The 22,288-nt window shown below is 39.2% G+C and overlaps 1 protein-coding gene across 13 annotated transcripts in view; it reads right to left on the bottom strand.

The window, feature by feature from the left end:
- spag17 (sperm associated antigen 17) overlaps positions 1–22,288 on the bottom strand; it is a 221,117-nt gene that overhangs the window by 112,445 nt on the left and 86,384 nt on the right. For 10 of the 13 annotated variants that reach the window (XM_069888414.1, XM_069888425.1, XM_069888424.1 and 7 more), the window contains 7 exons: positions 18,486–18,583; positions 13,212–13,451; positions 9,576–9,687; positions 7,666–7,800; positions 6,290–6,403; positions 1,290–1,495; positions 960–1,092 (listed from right to left, as the gene is read on the bottom strand). In XM_069888414.1, coding sequence (XP_069744515.1) covers positions 960–1,092; positions 1,290–1,495; positions 6,290–6,403; positions 7,666–7,800; positions 9,576–9,687; positions 13,212–13,451; positions 18,486–18,583 — 1,038 coding nt within the window. The remainder of the gene's footprint in view (positions 1–959; positions 1,093–1,289; positions 1,496–6,289; positions 6,404–7,665; positions 7,801–9,575; positions 9,688–13,211; positions 13,452–18,485; positions 18,584–22,288) is intronic. The other 3 variants (XM_069888419.1, XM_069888422.1, XM_069888423.1) reach the window with 3 other exon arrangements.

Below are 22,288 nucleotides of genomic sequence, written 5' to 3'. Positions count from 1 at the left end.
GAAGAACCTTGAAGGGCTCAGGTACAAAATGTCAGCAATATATCTTTGGCTCCTAAGGATGCTGAAAAGACCGACCGAGTTCCTCCAGCATTTCCAGTGTCATAGTTGTGTTTCTCTCAGAACATGTCTTTCAACTTGATCTCTTGAGCATTCTCTCCAGTGAGAAGAGGGAGAAAAGAGTAAGTCTGGGGTGCGATGGTAATTTCAGTTTGTTGGCTGTCTTCGCAGAATCATTTAAAATAGCACATCCCAAAACAACAATAACAAGCGAGCCATGCGTTACGTGAAAACCTGACCCAAGAGAGTTTGAAATGTAACCTGAATTTGTATGAAAAATAGGACACAAGTAAAGGTGAAATGTATTCTTTTACAGCTTGTGTTTTTGATGCCTGCACAGGTGCTGTTGCTCGATGTTTCAGAAAATCACAACAGGGACATTTCCTATAATCCAGGCCCTTGCCGGTTCCTCTACATTGACGGAAAAAAAGGATGCGCTATAAAAGTATCAACAAATTATTTTCCAAGTTGTACAGAATCCCAATGAGTCACATTTCTTTTCTGCCACATCAAAATCTGTGAATCACTAACTTAATTACATCAACAAAATGTTGAAATCTAGAACAAGTATATCAACACTGGTTCAGGTCAATCAGGGATAGAAGCAAATGTGACCTTAACAGTGTTGCCTATATCCCAAGGTATTTCTTTTTGAAGAGAGGTAAAAGTTATGTTCAAGCTGCAAGTTTTGTACGTGACTGAATTATTTGTAGCCTTTGGATATTCCTGATGTAATCAAATTTAGATATTGATAGTTTTTAATTTGTGCTACACACTTATATTTGTATAATTTAAAAATAAAAGTGCTATATTCTATAACACAAATCAGAAATCAAGTTTCAAAGTAATTTTTGATGAAATGTGACCAAAGTTAGAAAAATGCACGTATGAAAGTGACAGACCTCTGGATTGTTCTGGGAAGAATGTTATCAAGAGCCCATCAGGAGAACAAGCATTCAAACACAAGAACACTGGAGGGTCTGCAACATCTTCGGAAGTGGGTGCAGGTCCAAGCTCAGGCTGTTTAAGCTCCATCTGCACAGGAAAACATGGTTTATCTTCACAGAAAAGGAAATTGTTGAAGCCAAAATACTGGATTAACTACCATCACTTCCTTCCTTATTCCTGAATTTAGATGATCCTTCAATATCATTTAAACAAAACTGATTATTGAAAATCATCTCACAAGGACAAAGGACAAGGGATACAAATAGTGCTGAATTCAAAATTACCTTTGGTTCTTCTTTTGGCTGCGGTGGGTCCTCTACTGGTGCACTTGAAAGAGTTTCCTTCTTATGCTTTCCCTTTGCTGAAGGAGTCGGTTTATCCTTGGAGGATTTATCTCGTTTAGCAGTGGGAGGTGGGGTTGTAATAGGAGCTGTTGTAGGGGCATGGACTGATGGGATATTCAAAATTTCAGCTAGTATTGGATCTTCAGCTATCAATAAAATATTTCAGTGAGTAATGTGCAATACTGTTCCCTTCATACAATATCTTTACTTGATTTTACATTGACACATGCCATATGCCCACGATCTATAAACAAGAGGAAGTGACTCCCGTCCACAGTGACAACAGGATCGAGCAGGCTCACCCCATGCTCGGCCAGAATTGCCATGAGCTTCCTCCTGAGCTCCCCACTATAATCCACACATCAGCCCATGCAATTCACTCCATGAGGCATCGAGAAATAGGTGCAATTGCTAAAACACAACAACTGGAATTAAACACAATGAGGCCTGAACAGCTTTTTATGAAGGTTCTTTATAGCGTCCCTGCTTTTACATTCTCGGTTTCTATTGATGGAGTTCAAAATTGTAAAAAAATTGCAAAAAATGGGGGTCGACTTATACACTGAAATCTACAGTATATAATTAAGTATACCATAAGGTCTTCAGAGAGTCTATTAAACAAACAAACCCACATTTATAAATATGGGCACCAAATTTTCCAAAATGCATGATATTTGTTTCGTAACTGTAAGTAATCTTCTAAGTGGTATACAGCTACAAAGTTCTGTGGGCCATCTTTGCATATCTAAATCTGTACCTGACTTCCATGATATTTCTCTACATTTCCTAGAAACTGCTAAAGCAATTTGTACAAATTCAATTTGATACATAGTTAATTATAATTTTGGTCTTATAACCTTAATATTACTCAATAAGAATAACACCGGATCCTGTGGGAATGTCCTCTCAGTTCACGAAACTTCAGAATGTTGTGGCATTTACGTGTTCATCATCGTCTCTTTATTTTGATAGTGGTGTTGGTCTGGTGGCATCTTTTTGTGTCCAAACAAAATTTTGTGTATTTTTTGTACATCACAATAAAGGAACCTTGAACGTTCACTATCATCTCTCCACTTGTATTTACATCCCAACAAAACACATTTAGGTTTCCATTTATTTGGACAGCTTAATCGTTTCATATACTCACTTCTCTCTTATTTTAATGTTCACTTCTCTTCAAATCCTTTTGTAATTAATCTGTTTCTCACTGGCACTTACAAATTGGCACTTGCTCGAAGGAGATATTTTTGCTTTACCTTTACCACCTCTTTTATCATCTAGAAGGTTATGGATTTGTTTGTTGTTCCTTTGCCCTTCATGGGAATGTACCTCATATCTATTTAAAACACCTCTTCCTTCAAGGCAGCCCATAGTTCCACTACAATTTTGCCCAAATCTTTTTGTTTCTATTTAACTGAGTAGTTTTCAAACTGCCCCCCCCCCCCCCAACTCACATTCCACCTTAAGTAATCCCAATGCCATCAGTGCTCTGTGATTGGTAAGGGATTGCTTAAGGTGGTATGTGAATGGGAAGGGAACATTGAGAATCACTGCTCTAGACCCAATTGTTACTGAAATATTTTGCTTGAGAAAAATTGTCATGGGCCCATATCCTTTGGAGTTAGGAAACCGTGCACATAACGAGTCAATGAGGGGCAATTAAAATAGAGTTTTCAAACTTTTTCTTTCCACTCACAGACCACCTTAAGAAATCCCCTTACTAATCACCAAAGATTTATAGCCTAGGGATTACTTAAAGTGGAATGTGAGATTCGGGGGGCAGTTTGAAAACCACTGATTTAACTGAACCACATCCATTCTTATCCCATTGAAATTGGCTTTCCAATAATTAATTATTTTTACTTTGCCTTGCTCTTCCTCCTTTTTTGTTGTTGACTTAAAATGTTGTTATGATCAATATCTCCTAAATACTTCCAATGAATACCTGAAGCCCTTAACCCTCTTTATTGCCTCGAATCAGATCAAGCAATGCCTCATTTCTTACTGAATTAGAAGTTAGAAATTGGAAATGTACTACTCTGTCAAATGACTGGTCTGTCTTTAGAAATTAATTCAGGTTATTTGAGGTGCACCTGCCTGGAGACTAATGCCTGTTAAAGCCTGTGATTTAGGTTTATCATATTGTTCTGACCATGGCCCTTTGGATAGATCGTTGAAGCAATTTGTTGGAGAATTGCTACTTGTTTATGTTCGGAGCACTTTGTTTTTAGTCTTCTCAATACATGCTACAATTAAACATCTTAATGGGAACTGTAAACTCCATCTAAGTTGCACTGCTCTTGGCAAAATCTTTTTTATAGTCATCATAGTTAATACTGCCACATCTACCACTACTAGATTCTCAAGAGAAGAAGAGACTACAAGTTACTGAAGGATTCTATTAATTTTCAGTCTCTTCAGTTTTGAGGGTTGATGCATTGCCCACAAATATGTGATGTGAAAACATTGATTTCACATTTTTTGTCAGAGTACAGACATTACATCACATACAACCCTGAGATTCTTCTTCCTGCAGGCAAGGCAGAATGACCACTTCTTGGTCGTGCAAACAATGTAAACAAATAAAGAAATGGAAACAAACGAGTGTGCAATACAGAGAAGAAGAAAAAAACAAATAAAGTACCAAACTAAGAGTCCTTAACTGAGTTCCTGATGGAGTTTGTCGTTGAGGAGTCTGATGGTGGAGGGGGAGCAGCTGTTCCTGAACCTGGGGGTGTGAGTCTTGTGGCACCGATATCTCTTTCCTGATGGTAGCAGCGAGAACCGAGCATGTGTTGGATGGTGTGGATCCTTGATAACAGCTGTTGGTCTCTGATGGCAGTGTTCCCTGTAGATGTTCTCAATAGTGGGGAGGGTTTTGCCTGTGATGTCCTCGGCTGTGTCCACTATCTTTTGGAGAGATTTATGCTGAGGGGTTTTGGTATCCCCATTCCATGACACATCAGTAGAAATTTACCAGGGTTTCTGATGTCATACCAAACCTCCACAAACTCCTGAGGAAGTAGAAGTGCTGACGTGCTTTCTTCACAATGCCATTTGTGTGTTGGGTCCGAGATGGTGATTCCCAAGAACTTAAATTTGGACATCCTCTCCACCTCTGATCCCCCAATGATCACTGAATCGCACACATCTGGTTCCCTTCCTGAAGTCAACAATCAGCTCATTGGATTTGGTGACATTGAGTGAGAGATTAATGTTGCCATATGATTTGGTCAAGTTTTCAATCTCCTTCCTGTCTGCTGACTCATTGCCCCTTTTTATACAACCCATTACTGTGGTATCGTCAGTAAATTTGTAGATGTTGTGGTTGTCATACTGTGTCCAGTCATAGTTGTAAAGCAAGTAGAGCAGGGGACTAAGAACACAGCCCCTGTGGGGCTCCGGTACTGTTGCCTGGAGGACCATAGGGGTTGTCATGGACTAAGATGGGAACACAATATGATATTCATCTGACAGGAGACTCTTCAGGAAGCAACATGAGACTTTTACAATGCAGCAAGTTGGATAAGACTGCAGCAGCTAAGTCTTTTGTGACTGAGTTGAAACAGTCACTGATTAAGTTTTCCTTCTGCTACTTATCCTAGTGGTTCTCAACCTTTTTCCACTCACACACCACTAAGTATACCCTATGCCATCAGTGCTTTGTGATTAGTAAGAGATTGCTTAAGGTGGTATGTGAGTGGAAACAAAAAGTTTGAAAACCACTGTTTTAACTGTCCTTAATTGTCTCGTTATGTGCACGGTTTCATACCTCTAAAGGAAATGAGCCAATAACAATTTTTCTCATGCAAAATATTTCAGTTTCCATTGGGTCTAGAGCAGTGATTCTCAACCTTCCCTTCCCACTTACAAACCACCTTAAGCAATCCCTTACTAATAATCACAGGGATTATTTAAAGTGCTATGTGAGTGGAAAGAAGAAGGTTCAGAAAGCAGAGTGTAAATGTAAGTCATTCATGAACTAAGGAATGTCACTTCTGTTTGACATCTTAACGTGGAAATTTCTTATAGCTAAGAAACTGATGCTTTCATGGCTGCTTGTTCCTTGTTCCATAGCGGCCTAGATCAATCCTTTTAGAAATATGGCTGTGTCAGGGTTCAGCAGCTTGCAAGCTACTTTGAGTTTCCTCAGATTCACACAGTATAATATTATCATAGTACCTTGACCACAGTTGGTGTAGCAGTTAGTGCAATGCCTTTACAGTGCCAGCGATCGGGTCCGGACCGGGGTTCGAATCCTGTGCTGTCTGTAAGGAATTTGTACGTTCTCCCCATCTGCATGAGTTTTCTCTGGGGCTCTAGTTTCCTCCCACCGTTCAAAACTTGGGGGGGGGGGGGGGTGGCGCAGTTAATAGGGTGTAAATTGGGCAGCACAGACTTGTGGGCTGAAATGGCCTGTTATTGTATGTCTAAATTTTTTAAAAAATCATACCAAAATCAACAGATATCTTGGGTGTAACAGCCCTCACTAAACATACATCCAGTAGAGTTCTTGAGAAAATCTCCAAGTAACTTTGTGTATCCCAAATTACATTTCTCTCTCTCTTTTTCCCCACCTCTCTCCCTCTGCTTCTATTTCCCCATCTCCTCTTCTCTCACCATTCCTCTGCTTATACCTGTTGTTCCCCCAATTGCTCCTTAGTAAAGACTGAAATGCCCTTGTGGCAAAGTTGTGTAGTATATTGTAGGCAATGACAAAGTCTGTGCAGAGTACTGTAAGGGGTTTCCTGGACGGTGCAAACACTATAAACACTTCTTGAAGGGCCAATGGTAAAGATATTTTATGATGTACTTTACAGTAGTTAAAATCAACTAATTGTAAAAGAGAGCAACACGTATTTCAAATAATACAGTCTATCTACTTTGTGCTTTAATAATTAGCAAAAAGTAGCTATATTTGTGCAGTGGCATTTCTTTACCTTTCTTCTGTTCTCTATCAGGGGCATCTTTACTCAGTGATAAAATTATTCCATCATCAAGGACAGCTGAAAATGATCCACACTTGCAGGTAGGCAGTTTTGTCATTTTTCCATCTGCAAATACACAATTGCAGAATCAATTTTTCTTCCCCAAACAGGAGATTTTACCATGCTAGCCATCAGAATTGTACCCCTTAAATTTCTCAGAGGGTTTTAAAAAAAAAGGACAGGTTTCTATTGCTTTTCAAATGAATTTTGCAGCACAATTTTTTTATGAGACAATAATCCTACTTTGGTGCAAATAGAGCAGAGCAAAGAGCTGGTGGTGGTTAAACATTCTGTAATACTTTGGGTTGCAACCTTCTTTGAAGAAGACCCCAGAGTCCACCTCACTGACAAAAGACAAAGGAGGAAAAACCCAACACCCAACCCCAACCAACCAATTTTCCCTTGCAGCTGCTGTAACCGTGCCTGCCTGTCCCGCATCGGACTTGTCAGCCACAAACGAGCCTGCAGCTGACGTGGACATTACCCCTCCATAAATCTTCGTCCGTGAAGCCAAGCCAAAGAAGAAAGAAGTACTTTGGGCTGACTGGTAAAGGTCTATAGAGAGCACTGGAGATACTGGAGTTGTGGAGAAGGGCCATGCTCATTAACTCTGCTCATCAAGTATAGCGGGTGTTTAAGATCAAAGAACCTCTGAGAAAGTGGGCCTTGCAAACCAGGAACATCAGTTAAGGTTCCACCAGCGTTGTCTCCGCTCCATCCTCAACATCCATTGGAGCGCTTTCATCCCTAACGTCGAAGTACTCGAGATGGCAGAGGTCGACAGCACCGAGTCCACGCTGCTGAAGATCCAGCTGCGCTGGGTGGGTCACGTCTCCAGAATGGAGGACCATCGCCTTCCCAAGATCGTGTTATATGCCGAGCTCTCCACTGGCCACCGTGACAGAGGTGCACCAAAGAAAAGGTACAAGGATTGCCTAAAGAAATCTCTTGGTGCCTGCCACATTGACCACCGCCAGTGGGCTGATATCACCTCAAACCGTGCATCTTGGCGCCTCACAGTTTGGCGGGCAGCAACCTCCTTGGAAGAAACTTGTCAGCCACAAACGAGCCTGCAGCTGACGTGGACTTTTTACCCCCTCCATAAATCTTCGTCCGCGAAGCCAAGCCAAAGAAGATAGATCCAGTGCAAGGCTGAAGGAAAAAATTACTTTAAAAACAGGGGAGTGTCTGAAATTTTAAAAAAGGGCCACATCTCCATAAGACAAACATTGTACTAAAACTAAGGTCACAAATCAGTTGTAATCAATCTTGCAACGTAAATGAAGTTAATTTATTTAATTAAAAAAGTACTAAAGGTAGCTTCTCACCATCTTTAAAATTTTCGGACAGTGTTTTCTCTGTTGGAACTACGTTGCTTTCATCCATATCCTTTATGGGATCTGTGATGTAGATGAAGAAGTTATGACTATCTTTCATTACGCAGACCTGAATAATTGTTGAACCTATTGAAACAGGAAACAAAACATTTGTAATAATTTGGTAATAATCCTTTGTTGTTTTAAGACATTGAATTATATATTTGAAAAATCTTTCAAGTAGAGTATTTAAAATCAACATCACAGAATTCCCTTCAAACTCTCCCCAATTGCACCATTAATGTGTCATTAATAATTAAAGCAGGAATAAGCTGCTCCGTCGTTCTAATTGGTCTGTTTTATTTGAATTTGTCCTTTGTTTTCTCCATAACCTTTGATTTACCTTATGTCTAGGAAGATAAATCTCAGTCATGAATTTACACAGTAACTAAGGATACTTCTGCATGAAGAACTTTCCCTTAATCTCAGTCCTAAATGGCAACATCTTATTCAGACTGCATCTGCTCACTTTAGATTCTGGAGGGAGATTTTTCTCTCTTCTACTAGTTCCGTGTTCATTTAATACTGTCTACGATCTGCTGATTGTGACAAGCAGCACTTGCAGCTTTATTAGGTTGAACCGTAATCCAAGAATTTGAACTCCATAAAAATAAATTTGTATTCAACTATTTGTCATTTTACAATGTTATGTGGAATATTTAAATTATGAAGAAGAAAGGAGATGAGAATGTGGCATCACACTTGCTAAAAGTTCTTCAGGGCACACTGCAGATTTCAATTAGTTGCACTATTCTTAATCTAAAATAATTGATAATGACATTGAGAATTAGCACTTCCCTTAATTTAACAAATAGAGAGATGGGAAAAATAATGTGCAATGGGCCCAGAAAAGGCCAAATGATCTTTAGTTTATCAGTTGGGGAAAAAATTGAGACAAAACTTATTTTAAGCACTGGGAATTTTCTTTAGAATATAAAAAAACTATCTTCAGAGAAAGTTATTGCAGTGACCAACTAGGGTGATTGCAAGCTCAAAGATTCATGCCAGCATCTGCAAGACCAACAGATTCTGAAGTCTAAATCATTAATGTTAGTTTCCTTGCAGTTCATAGATTACAGATTTCAGCTGCTTAGCAGGGTTAAAGGTGTTTGGACAATTAGAAATGTATTGGTTCAGTGGCAATCTCTCTCTCTCTTCAATATTTTTAATTGGTTTCATCAAATAAATGTTAAATAGGTTCATAATAATAACATCTAATAATAAAAATGGCATTGAGGCCTACATTACATTGAAAAGAAGTAAAGAAAAAAACCCTAACCTAATTATCAGCCCCCTCCCTTCAGAGGCTACTGATAAGAAGTCTGCTACCTGATAATAAAAAAGAAGATAATCAAACTGGTCTAAAAAACAAAAGTGAACTAATCTTACAAAGTTTGAAAATAATTAAGACAAGAACCCCATAAAGAATTCATTTCAGTCATGGAACATCTGATTTTCTCCCAAGTCAGACATGCTGTCTTATCAAACAACCACTGAGTGTGAGTGGGAGGGACAGCATCTTTCCATCTCGTTAATATGGCCCTTGGTGCAATAAGGGAAGCAAGGGCAACTGCATGGGAATGATGAAACAGTCAGAATTACACCAGATGGCCCACTTATTCCAAAGAGAGCGAGAAAAGGATTTGGAGTCAAAGTCATATTAAGAACTAAAGACAAGAAAAATTGGAAAGGGAAGGACATAAACAGAATATATGATTCAGTGAACCTTCTTCAGTTATACATTTATCACATATAGAAGAGAGATTGGAACAGAATTTAGCCAACTGGATTTTGGAATAGTGGGCCCATTGTAAGTAGTAATCTCTCAATCGAAAGTTATTCATGGTTTAACAAATAATTACCATGTAAGAAATTCATGATTTTCACTTGAATGTGACTTCCATCAGCTGGGAAAAGAGACTTGACTTCACCAGATACTTGAATCAAATCATTTCCAAAATTATAGCCAGTAAACTGCAAAAAAGATGGATAATTGACAAAATTATTATTTTTTAATTATGTGAAATAATAAAAAAATTTTTAAAAAACTTTATTTATTCATTCAAAAAACAAATGATATATGACATATACAGCAATTAAACATGAACTTTTTTTATATATAAGAAAAAGAAAGAAAATCACCCCCCCCTTCAGCCAACTCTCCTAAGGAGAGCCATAAAAAAAGAAAAATGAAAGTTAAATATACATAATAAAATCTAATCAATATAAATTGAAATGTAAATATTCTGAGTATAACAGCCACTTATTAAAAAATTATAATGATCATGTGAAAGATATGTAATTTTTTCCATTATTAAACAATATTTCATCTCATTATGCCATCTATTAATATCAATCATATTTGTATCTTTCCACGTACTAGCAGTACATTTTTTCACTACAGATAAAGCTAAATATACAAAAGCAAGCTGAAACTTATTTAATTCCAAACCTTTCAGAGATTGCAAACTACCCAATAAAAATACTGTTGGATCTAAAACTATTTTAATCTTATACAAATATTCTAAAAACGATTGAATTTTCTTCCAAAAAGATTGTATATGTATACATGACCAAACAGCATGAAAAAAAGTTCCAACCGTATCAGCACGTGAAAAATTTGCAAGATTGTTTTAAAGAGGGTAAGTTTTTACCTTTTAATCAGATGAGGTAAGATTTTGGTATTGATAAGAATTCTTTGTTTCTTTTTTATCAAATTCTATCTTTGGTAAAATGTATGTTTGGTAGAGAGATGATTTTACCTGAAATGACTAAATTTGAGATTTTTCTTATGAAGGTACCAGAGAAGGGTTATATTTCATCTATGTATCAAATATTACAGGATGGTAATGGATAAAAAGGGTTGGGAAAGATCTAAAATTAAATGGGAAGCGGATATTGGTTTTATTTTTTTCTGAAGAGGATTGGTTAGATAGTGTAACAAGATTGATAAATGCACATTATGCAATGATTAATTACAATTTTTTACATCAATTATATTTGACACCTGAAAAATTAAAAAAAATATAGTTTTAATGAATTATATTTTAAAATTCTGAAATGAAGATCACATTTCCACTTTAGTGACTGGCAATGACTTGGAGATCAGGTGGAGAACAAAATCCAGTTCATTGTCACGAAATTTGTTGTTTTGTGGCAGCAGTGTTGTGCAGAACAAGTGGAAAATTGCTATATATTACAATTCCATATTTAAATATTTTAAAAATAAACCATTATATCAAAAAAGAGGAACAACTGAGGTATTTTTTCAAGATTTAAGATTATTTTGTCATATAACCATATAACCACTTACAGCACAGAACAGGCCAGTTCGGCCCTACTAGTCCATGCCGTAGCAAATCCCCACCCTCCTAGTCCCACTGACCAGCACCCGGTCCATACCCCTCTAGTCCCCTCCTATCCATGTAGCGATCCTGTCTTTCCTTAAATGTAACCAATGATCCCGCCTCGACCACGTCTGCCGGAAGCTCATTCCACATCCCTAACACCCTCTGCGTAAAGAAATTTCCCCTCATGTTCCCCTTATAATTTTCCCCCTTCAATCTTAAACCATGTCCTCTAGTTTGAATCTCCCCCTTTCTTAATTGAAAAAGCCTATCCACATTTACTCTGTCTGTCCCTTTTAAAATCTTAAACACCTCGATCAAGTCCCCTCTCAATCTTCTACGCTCCAGAGAAAAAAGCCCCAGTCTGCACAACCTTTCCCTGGAACTCAGACCCTGAAATCCTGTCAACATTCTCGTGAACCTTCTCTGCACTCTCTCTCACGTAATAAAACAGGAAAAGTGATATTACACAAAATTTCCTTTAGTCTATTGCAAGACGGACAAAGATTCACTATCGGCAGCAATTGCCCAGTGCCCCTTACATCGAGAGAAAAAGAAAAAAGAGCCCCCCCCCCCCCCCACCCAGAGTCACTGAGTGTCCATTAGTAAAGGTGCCCCTTCAGCCAGTCTCAAGCCAGTCTCCAGCAGTCCACAGCCTGGTGTGAGTCCCTTGATCGCAGTCACCAGGAGCTTGCATGGGTTCCTTGCCTCATGTCATCAATAGCCTGCTGCCTGTGTGTTCTTCAGCTTCAGAACCCCTGGCTGATCCACTGCTGTGGTCCTCGTCCCAAGGGTCAGCTCCTTTGCTTTTCCCTCTCAAATGGGGGGTGGTCTCCCATTTTCTGGTGCTCTGCACTAGTTCTCTGCTTCCCTGGAGTCTGCAACCCTTAGTGGCCGCTGCCAATCATAGACGCTGACAACTTGGGCCCAGACCCCATAGCTTCAGGTAGCGTTCATAGGTTCATTGTCTGTTCATAAATCTAATGGTGGAGAAATAAACTTTTTTTTTTAAATGTTGGGTGGGCCATCTTCCTGATGGCAGTAAAGAGAAAAGGGCACAGACTGGGTGGTGAGGAACCTTGATGATAGAGGCTGCTTTTTTGAGACACCACTTCTTAAAGATGATCTTAATGGAATGAAGACTGATGCCCATAAAGGTGCTGACCAAGTTTACAATCCTTTGTAGCCTTTTCCTGTCCTGTGCATCAGCACCTCCAGACCAGAGGAGGTGTGCAACCAGTCAGAACTCTCTCCATGATACACTGTAGAAATTTGGCATATCAAATTTTCTCAAGCTCCTAACGAAGTTTCGTCGCTGATGTGTCCTCTTTCTTGATTGCATCCTAGAATAGATCTGCAGAGATGTTGACACCCAGGGATTTGAAGTTCCTTACTCTCTCTACTGCTGACCCATCGATGTGGACTGGTTTGTGTTGTCCTGGTTTCCCCATCCTGAAGTCCACAATCAATTCCTTACTTTTGCTAACGTTGACTGAAAGATTGTGGGTTTGACATCACTCGACAAGTTGATCTATCTCACACGTGCATACAGTGATTCTGCCGACAACTGTGCGTCATCAGCAAACTTGTAGATGGCATTTGAATTGTGCCTGGCCCCACAGTCATGAGTGTAGAGAGAATAGAGCAGTGGGCTAAGCACGCATCCTTGAGGTGCACTTGTGTTGATTATCTGTGAAGAGTAAGAACATGAGAAGAGGGAGCCATCTGGTCTGTCGAACCTGCTCCGACATTGAACAAGATTATGACTGATCTGGATGTGACTCAGCTCCAACTTCCTGCCTTTCCCCCATAATCTTTCATTCTCATACAATGCAAAAATGTATCTAACTGTTTCTTAAATATATTTAATGAGGCAGCCAGCATTGATTTTCTAGGTAGACAAACCGCTTTTAGGTCTGCATGTTAGACTCCAAACATCAGTTTCTGCCAGAATTGATCTTGGAGGGTTCATCGGGAGAGTAATGTGATGTGCTCCAGGCTTTGAGACCCCAGTTAATTTTGGGCCACTATGTTTAGATTCTGTGATATCAGTTGTGATCCACTTCCCTTTTACTATTTTTCTTAAACAAATCTAGACAATAGCTTCTAAGTCTAAGTATTAAGATTTTTAAAATGATAAATATATTAAACCTTATGAAATTCTTCCTTTGGCATCGATGGCTGCTGAACCTCTGGTACAGCCACTGAAATTGTTTCTTGCTCTCTGATGGTTTCAGGGTCCTGTTTTACTGACTTGATTACTGATTTCATTCCTTTGGACCTTGCTGATTGTACCTTTCCTTCTTTCTTTTTGTTTTCTGTCCTGTCCTTGCCTTTCTTGTCTTTTTTCTGTTCTTCCTCTTTCAGTTTTTCCTGCTCTACCTTCCAAGCCTGGAAGATAACAATATAACAAGAACATATAAAAATATTTGCATAAAAATGTCCAACCAGTATTTACCTATCATCCTCATCCCTTGGCTGACACAAGATAACATCAAGTACATTAGCAGGTATGTTACAACAGTCTGGGGTATTTAGGAGGCCTTGTATTGAATAATGCATGCAGCTTATGGTCTTGTTATTTTAGGAGATGAAGGTTGACTAGATTTTTTCCTGGAATAAAGGAGTTGTATTTTGAGGAACAACTAAGTGGATAAGGGTGTGCTCATTTGAGTGAGTGGAATAAGAGATGATTTTATTGAAACTTATGAAAGGGATTGAGATGAGAATCTAGTAATTCTACTTTCTTAAAAGATGAGGAAATTTGGCATGTTAAAGAGGAATGGGTTGCATCTAAACTGATGGCTCATCAGTGCTAATTGGGAGGGCTTAAACTTGAAAGGGATGGAGGTGGAAACCAGAGCAGCCGGGGAGGGGAGGGGGACAGGTGGAAGAAGGTGGAGCAGTTAGGGGATGGTAGATCTTTTGACAAGTATGTTTGAAAGGAAGTACATGATGGGAGAGTTAAATGAACATAGACTGATGAGATGAATTGTGTTTATTTTGATGCAAGGAGTATTATGGGTAAAGCCTGGATCAGTTGTGGCCATTACAGAGACTTAGTCGCAAGAGGAACAGGAATGATGGCTCAAAATTCCTGGGTTTTGGTCTTTTACATGAGAAAGAGATAGGTAAAAGTGGAAGGGTTGCATTACTAGTCAGGAAAACTGTCACAGCTGCCCTCGAGAGGATGTGCTGGAGGGCTCATTCGCTGAAACTGTATGATATAGATCAAAAATGGAAAAAAGTGCAATCACTCTGATGGGACTTCCTCAGTGCCAGGGAATTGAATAGGGCAGAATTTGTTAGGTGTGTCCAGTAGACTTTCTTGAAGCAGCATGTTAGATCGTCCAACCAAATAAGGGACCATACTAGAACTTGTACTGGGGAATGAAGCAGGTGATCAAAGTTTCAGTGGAGAGCATTTTGGGAATAGTGACCACTCTTCCTCAAGTTTCAAGATAGTTATGAATAGGGATAAGTCTGGATCTTGTGGGGAAGTACTAAATTGAGGGAGTGAAAATTATGACATCATTAGACAGGAACTAAGGGCATTAATTGAGAGCAGTTGTTGTTGACAAGTCTACAACTAACATGTGGGAGTTGTTTAAATCCCAGCTAATTAGAGCCCAGGACTGACATGCTCCAGTAAGGATAAAGGACAGGGATGGCAAGAGAACTTTGGGTGATGAGGTTGTGAATTAGACAAAAAGAAAGAAAAAGCATATGTAAAGTTTGGGGAGCTAAAATCAGACATGGCTTGAGGAATTTAAAGATCACAAAAAAAGCTCAAATGGGGGCATGAGGAAGGCTAAAAAATGACCTTTGTGAGTAATATTATAGAGAACAAGGCATTTTAAATGTATATTAAAACAAGAAGATAACAAGGGAAAGGATAGGACCTCTTGAGGACAAAGGTGGGAATTTATGCATGGAGTCAGAGGAGTGGGTGAGGTACAAAATGAATACAGCAGGCTCTCACTTAACGCTGTTAAAACATTCTTGGAAAGTGCCTCTTTAAGTGAAATGACATTAGAAAGTCCTTCAAGCTAGTCTGTTCCGGAAGGTCTAGATGCTTGAGATCCCCAATGCCTTCTTAGTTTGGATTCAGAATTGGCAGATGGTAGTAGTAAAAAGTATTATTCTGGATAGAGGTCCATGACAGTGATATACTGCAGGGATCAGTGTTGAGAAATCCTGTTGTTTGTGAGATATATTAATGATTTAGATGAAAAAGTAAATGGGTGGATTAGTAAGTTGCGTATAACACAAAAATTGGTTGAACTGTGGACTGTAGAGTGCTATTGAAGAATATAACATAATATAAGGATCAGTTACGGATATGGGGAGAGGAAAGGCAGGTGAAGTCTAATCCAGACAAGTGCAAAGAGTTGCACTTTCAGATGTCAAATGTAAAGGGGTGTATTGGAGGATTTAAACCATGCTTTTTGCTTCAGATTTAAACCGTGTTTTTTACTTTTACAGCCTTTGCTTCTGCAGGGTAGAGAACCTGCTGGTTTTTAGAATCAGCAGACATCAGCTCAATTCCACCGAGGGGCCAGAGATGCTGTTATCTGACAAAAGGACATCTGTGTACCAAGAACATTTAATCTTCCTGCCTGTTTTGGTCACAGACTGTCAGAGGCCTAGCCTTGACGCAAAATAAACCATTGAATTCAAAGTGATAAGCTGAAAATTGTGTTATTCAATAGAAGCCTTGGCATGTTAGCTTGTACGCTTATCTTCCTTACTGTGCTGGGAATAGGTGCTTGGGTAAGCAGTTTTTGGGTAATATAAGCCGTGGTCCCGCTGCTGAAGTTTGAGACTCTCTGAGAGGTGGCAACATCTCACAGCAAGAAGAAGAACTCCTAGAGTCCAGCCAACGTCCCGGTCTGGGGAGGTGGAGAAGCTGCTACTGGCGCCCCGACAATCTACTACAAGTTTGCAGTCGTTGCCTCGCTTCGGCAGTTGGGACCAGTCCAGGCGTTGATAAGTATAATTGGGAAGGGCTAGCATATTGTAGTTTGATATCAGCTTTAGAATTTGTAATAAAGATTTGTATAAACTGAACTGCTCTCGGTGTGTGTGTCTATTTTCTTTCTGTAGCTCAAACACTGTGACCAATCTAAAACGAACAAAGTGAGAAGTACAAGTTTACCCAGGACAAGGGGAAAATATAGAATTAATGGTAGGTATCTTAAAAAATGTCCAGAGATGCTCAGTGTCCAGATTCATAGCTCCTTTAAAGTGGCTACAGAAGTAAATAGAGTGGTAAAGGTGTATGGCATGCTTGCCCTCATTAGTTGGGTCACTGAGTATGAGATTATGAAAGTTAGTTGCACCTATTATAAAACCTCAGTTAGACTGTCTGGAAGTATTGTGTGTAATTCCAGACACCGTTACAAGAAGAATGTGGATGCTCTGGAAAGGGTACAGAAGAGATTCACCTGGATGCCACCTGTATTAGAGGGTATGAGCTCTGGGGAGAGGTTGGACAAACTTGGGTTTCTTTCTCTGCAGCACAGAAGCTGAGGGGAGACCAGATTGAAGCAATTAAAAGGCTTCCAGAGGAGGACACGAACATGAATGAAATAGAAGGGTAGGTATCATATGCAAGCAATAGAGTTTTAATTTAATTTGGGCATCACCTTCAGATAGGCATCAGGGGTCTATGGGCCTGTTTGTGCACTGTACTATATTCTATATCCCTGAGATCGAATACCAACTTTTACAGGTGCACCACTGTTATCCAGCAGCTCAGACAGGAACAATGTCTGAACAAAGGAATTTCCACGTACTTACTCCTGGAGGGTCATCTAATGAGCCAGGCAGAAGGCAGGTCAAAAGTTATTTCCCCATGTCAATCAAGGTTAGATCCAACTGAATTGGGGAAATAACTTTTTACCCCCAGCCAGCTGCAGTTTCAAGGCCACCACGTGGAGCAACTCTCTCTCTTTTGGCCTTGAGATGATCCTTGACCTCCATTCCAGGTTGTGAGACGCTGGACAATCGATTGTGAGGGATCCGATCCAGGTTGCCAGCCATGGGCAACACTGGACAACCAGCTATGAGGTGTATGCCAGTACAGAGTGGGGCTCTTTGTGGCATACACCCTGAGGATACTGTAGTGTCCCACCTGTTGTAGATTGTAACCAGATTTGTACCTTATAGTCCATGTGCCATGCCTGCAAGTGAGAGAAGGGTGGTGGGTACTGTTTGTTTAAACATCGTTTCACAATTGGGAATTGCGATTATCAATGATTAACCAGCATCCGATGTGTATGATTTGTGTGTAGTTGCTTTGCCTGTGTGCATTTGACTGTGTTCCCTGTTGCAAATTCCCCTGCCTGTAAATAAAGACCATTGTTTGTTAACAAACCATGTCCAGAACCTATGTCTTGAATCCTTTGAACACATTCTCTTTATCACATCCTGGCTGGATACATTATAGCCTGGTCCAGGAACTACTCTGTCCAAGACCACAAAAAAAAACCCATAGTGGTAAATGTAACCTTACCTCCACCCAACCTCCCTCTGTACCTCTTGCTCTCTTGGGAGTGCAGCTAAAATATTAAAGGACTCTTCCCATCACAGTCATGCTCTCTTCTCCCCCTTGCGTTGGGCAGAAGATAAACATGCTCAAACACATGGACTTCCAGATTCAAAGGCCGTTCCTTTCCTTCTGTTGTCAGGCTCTTTAATGGATCTCGCATTGGCCAAAGACAATGCCCTTGCACCGTTTTTTACAGCTATATTTTTCTCTATTCTCTGCACAATGTTTTAGTACTTCACTACACACCCTGCACAATTTGACTATTGTGACGCTACTGTCTACACTTTTATCTTATTTGTCCAGATATTTATTTGTTACTATTACACAACTTGATGTATGTGTTGTACTGTCTGGAGAGCAAAACAAAGCTTATTACTGGACTTTGGTGCACATGACAATGAAACATTTCATTCAACTATTCAAATCCCAACTATGCTTAACATTTTATTCTGCTTAAGTTGACCTCTTTACATGTCTGGTGGTGCATTATTGATGACATCACTAAATTGTAAGCTCACCTCAATTAAACATTTTAAATCAACACTGTTCTTAATTTTCCCTCATTCCTCACTTGCACATTATCCATTCCAGCCCGGTCCTTCCTTCATTTGTACAGATTGGTAGTTGACCAAAATTGACTACATCCACCAGCTCCCACTGCTAACTGAACTATACTTCCTCTTTGCTCATTTCATGCAAGGACTTGATTTTGTTCTCCACGTCTGCTCTGATTATATCAAAGATCATAGTTTGCTCATAAAATTGAAATCTTTACTCCATCAATAATGAAGAAAATATTTACACGGGAAATATAGAGGAATCAAGACTGGAGCTAGGTTATGCTCTGGCTAATGCAATTGTCCAATACTCACTTTAAGTGATCCTTCACGCATGAAAGTTTCATTACTTTTTTCTTTATCTTCTTCTTCAATAACAGTTTCTGGTTTGGATTGGGATCTTGAAGTATTTGCTTAAAAGAGGAAAATATAGTATTATTGGTGACCAATAATTAAGAGAAAAGATTATTATGTTCCCCATCTGGTCAGCTACAACTATATGGGCATTGATGGATCCTTACTTTGAGTACTACATGCAACTTGTGATCTCTTTAATTAACAAGAGGGCAATGTCAGATTGAGGAAGGTTCACCAGGTTTATTCCTGGGATAAAGGGATAGCATTTTGATGAATGAATGATCTGGACAGCCCTATGCTCATTCGAGTGAGTAGAATGAGAAATGATGAGATGTTGAGGCTTTATAATGCAAAATTAAAATGAAAATGAAATTCCCTGCAGGTTTTTTTGTACATTTTCATGAAAAAGGATGGATGGATGAATGAAAATGGTGTAAAACTATGGATAGACAACATGTGGAACAAGTGGCCAGGCAGTTTACTTAAGGAACGGAGTTTGCTGGTCTGGGATAGGTTTTGTAACCAATTAACTTAGAACAGTAAAAGTAGATTAGCACTACATAATAATTACACAGCGGTAATCCGGGTAATTTTACGTCTATATTTGCTTGAATAAGCCAAAGACCATGTGTGCAAGGAATGGAATACATGGATATCGAGTGCAGAAAAGTCGTTTACCAAAGGTGGGGCAATGTGTGCTGTATCGCTCAATGTGCTGTGTGACTTCGTGCTCAAGGCATGGGACAAAGTTAAAGTAGTAATTGTGATAAAATCATTTAAAAATTGCAGTATTGCTTGTGCAATTGATGGGATGGAAGATGCTTTATTGTGGGACACTGACGAGGAAACTGAAACTGCCTCATCAGATCCACACTGGGACCCATATGGTAACTGTTTAAACAGTGGGAGTACGGATGCTCTTGCTGACATCTTTGCTTCAGACGAAGATAGCGAGAGTGATTTTGAAGGCTTCTAAATGTGTTGTTGTTTTTAATAAAAATTTCAATTCAAATCTGTTGCAGTTTTTGTTTTTCAAGGTCGACATATACGCCGGATCAGCACGGATTGGATTTTGAGCTGAATTTAAGGTCTCAAAAGTATATCTCTGGCGTATAAGTCGACCTCCATTTTTTGAGAGATTTTTTTGGGTTTCACGATATGTGCTGAAATATAAGGTAAATGAGGTAAATATTTTTTGATTGAGGAAATAGTTTTTCCCTTGTTGCTGGAAAAACTCACCAACTTTTTCAAAATAAGTCTGATATCTTTTAAATTCATCCTACTGCTCCTTATCTCAGCTGTATCTCAAATTGTTATTCCTGCTGAATTTAATCAATCAAGAAAATGAGATGTCACCTACTTTTCTTTTAGTCCACTGCAGTAAACATTGGGGGTAGTGAGGTTTGCTTGTATTGCAGTGTTCCCCTGTAGCACATGCATTCAGAGATAGAATATATCCTGACAGAAGGCTTCTGGCAATCTTCTGCTAGGCAAAGGATCACCATGGCCCTCTAATATATTGTAGATACTGCCAATATTCCTTCATCACCCCATTGTGGTCTCTCTGGTTCCCCTGGAGTACTCTCCCATCCCATCCTACATCAACGGAGCATTCAATCATTCAACAGCAAAATTCCTCAGCACCTGAAAGGGTGGAATATTGCTTATTCCAAGCTCTGGCTTGAGAATAGATAGAGGCAAAGATGAAAGGATGTGCATAAAGGCTCTTTAAAGAAATGCAAAATTTCCCCCAACTTCTCAAATTCTGGCTCATGACTGCTTAAAATGGACAAGGAGCATTTGGGATAACATTGAGTGACTCATGGCCATATATTGGAGAGTAGACCATTTCATAAACCAGCCTCCTGATCCAAGCACAAGCACTAGCTCCAATAGAGGAAGAATCTGCAGTTTCCCCATTGGTCTCATTAGCCACCTCAGAATCTACAAAACCAGAGTGGGAAAAAGTCACTCTCGATTCTAGAGACTGTCTAAGAGGATGTTCCCTTAGGAGATGGCTTCAGATTTCATAAGAGTTCAGCTATGTTTTCTGACAATTGAGAGAACTTAGAGAACATCCATTGAAATTGCTGTGTTGTAACCAACAATGTCAGTTTCAGCATGGTGTTACACAGGAAAACTTGGCTTTGTACTGTAATTCATGCAATTGAAGTTCTTAATCTTTAGGATGACCCAAATGCTACGTAAAACCATCGGAAAGAACTCAAGTAATTTCTAGCCCTGTACCTTGAAGCCACAAGAGAGTTTCTCAGGAGGTTTTCTCAGAAGGTGAAATGGAGCAAAGTAAGCCAAGTTTCTGCCTAGGAGGTTTGACAATTAGATACACAGTGGAGATATGTGCATGTCTGGCAGATGATTCACCTCCTAATTAAATAGTTTTAAAAATTGTGATTCAGAGGATGCCTTTCATGTCTGGAAATACAGTCAAGCAATCAAGATGGTCTCCAATTCCTGAAAGTCACACAGTAAGAATAGAAACATTACAGATTCTGGCATCGAGAGGATCAGGGATGGGAATGTAAAATTGATATTATGGCATATTCCAATCCACTTTTCCTAACTATGTATTGTCATTTTCTGCAGTGGAACTGGTCATCCTAATTTGGATTGGACAGACATTTTTAAAACAATTATGCGCTGATGTGGTGCTACCTAGTGGTAATTTTCTGTCATTACCACCTACAAACATTGCATCATGTATTGAGTTCATAGTCAGATCCTAAAAAAAAAGATGGAAATAAATTTAGAGATAAACAAAGATAACCAAAATATTATAGAGTAATGATTTCCCTAATTCAGCCCAGGATCAGGGGAGGTTAGGGAGTCTAGGCCACAAGGCCAAGAGGTCCTGAAAAGTAATAGGATAATTTTTTTTTTAACATACATCTTTTGGCTAAAATATCTTCTGGCTGTTATTGTTCAATAACTTCATACCACTAGGAACTGGTGTCGGCAATCTTTAACTGTATTTCTGTTTCCAATTCCCAGCACAAGATGGTGCTGGGGGCAGAGTGATGGTGCCATATTGCTATCTTGAACCTTCGGATTTGGAGACCTAAGAGTAATAAGTTTCATTTACTTGTCATCCTTCATAATCCCAGGTCAACCTAAACTGGTTTATAGTAATTTTATCAATTTTAATGGAATATTGGAACCAATTTGCATATTTTCTTTACAATTCAAGAAGCAGTAGAATAATGAAGGCAGATATTTTTGAGGGGTTGCATTTTGGGATGTGCTGTATACACCATGAATTGTTGGGTCCTAGGGAATATGGATGCAAAAAAAGATCTTAGTGTACAAGTCCAAAGATCCCCAAAGGTGATAGCACACATGGATATGAAGGCAGATGGGATGCTTGCCTTCATTCAACAGATGCAATAGCAGAAACATGTATAGAGCACTGATGAAAATTTGGACGTAGAGGCCAGGCACCATTTCATTTGCAGTTGTGGGAAGTCATCATGCACTTTAGAATTTAGGTAACCCTTATCTTTTTCAAAGATTATGTGGCAATTTCTGTAGCATCTCATTTAGCTATGATCAGTCTTCTTGGAAGCTTTACATTTGGTTCCAAACAGTTACCACTCTCAATTGTTTAAAGTCATGAAGTTACTGTGCTGTATCTCTAAATTAAATTAAAACACTTATGACTAGGTGACCCATAGCTTTCTTTGCAGACATTTCTGTGAATATTGTTAGAACACCTTAACATTTATCCAGCACATGTTCCTCCAAAT

This window comes from Narcine bancroftii, chromosome 7 (assembly GCF_036971445.1).
Source record: "Narcine bancroftii isolate sNarBan1 chromosome 7, sNarBan1.hap1, whole genome shotgun sequence".
Lineage (NCBI taxonomy): Eukaryota > Metazoa > Chordata > Chondrichthyes > Torpediniformes > Narcinidae > Narcine > Narcine bancroftii.
This window is presented reverse-complemented; position numbering and strand designations above follow the sequence as displayed.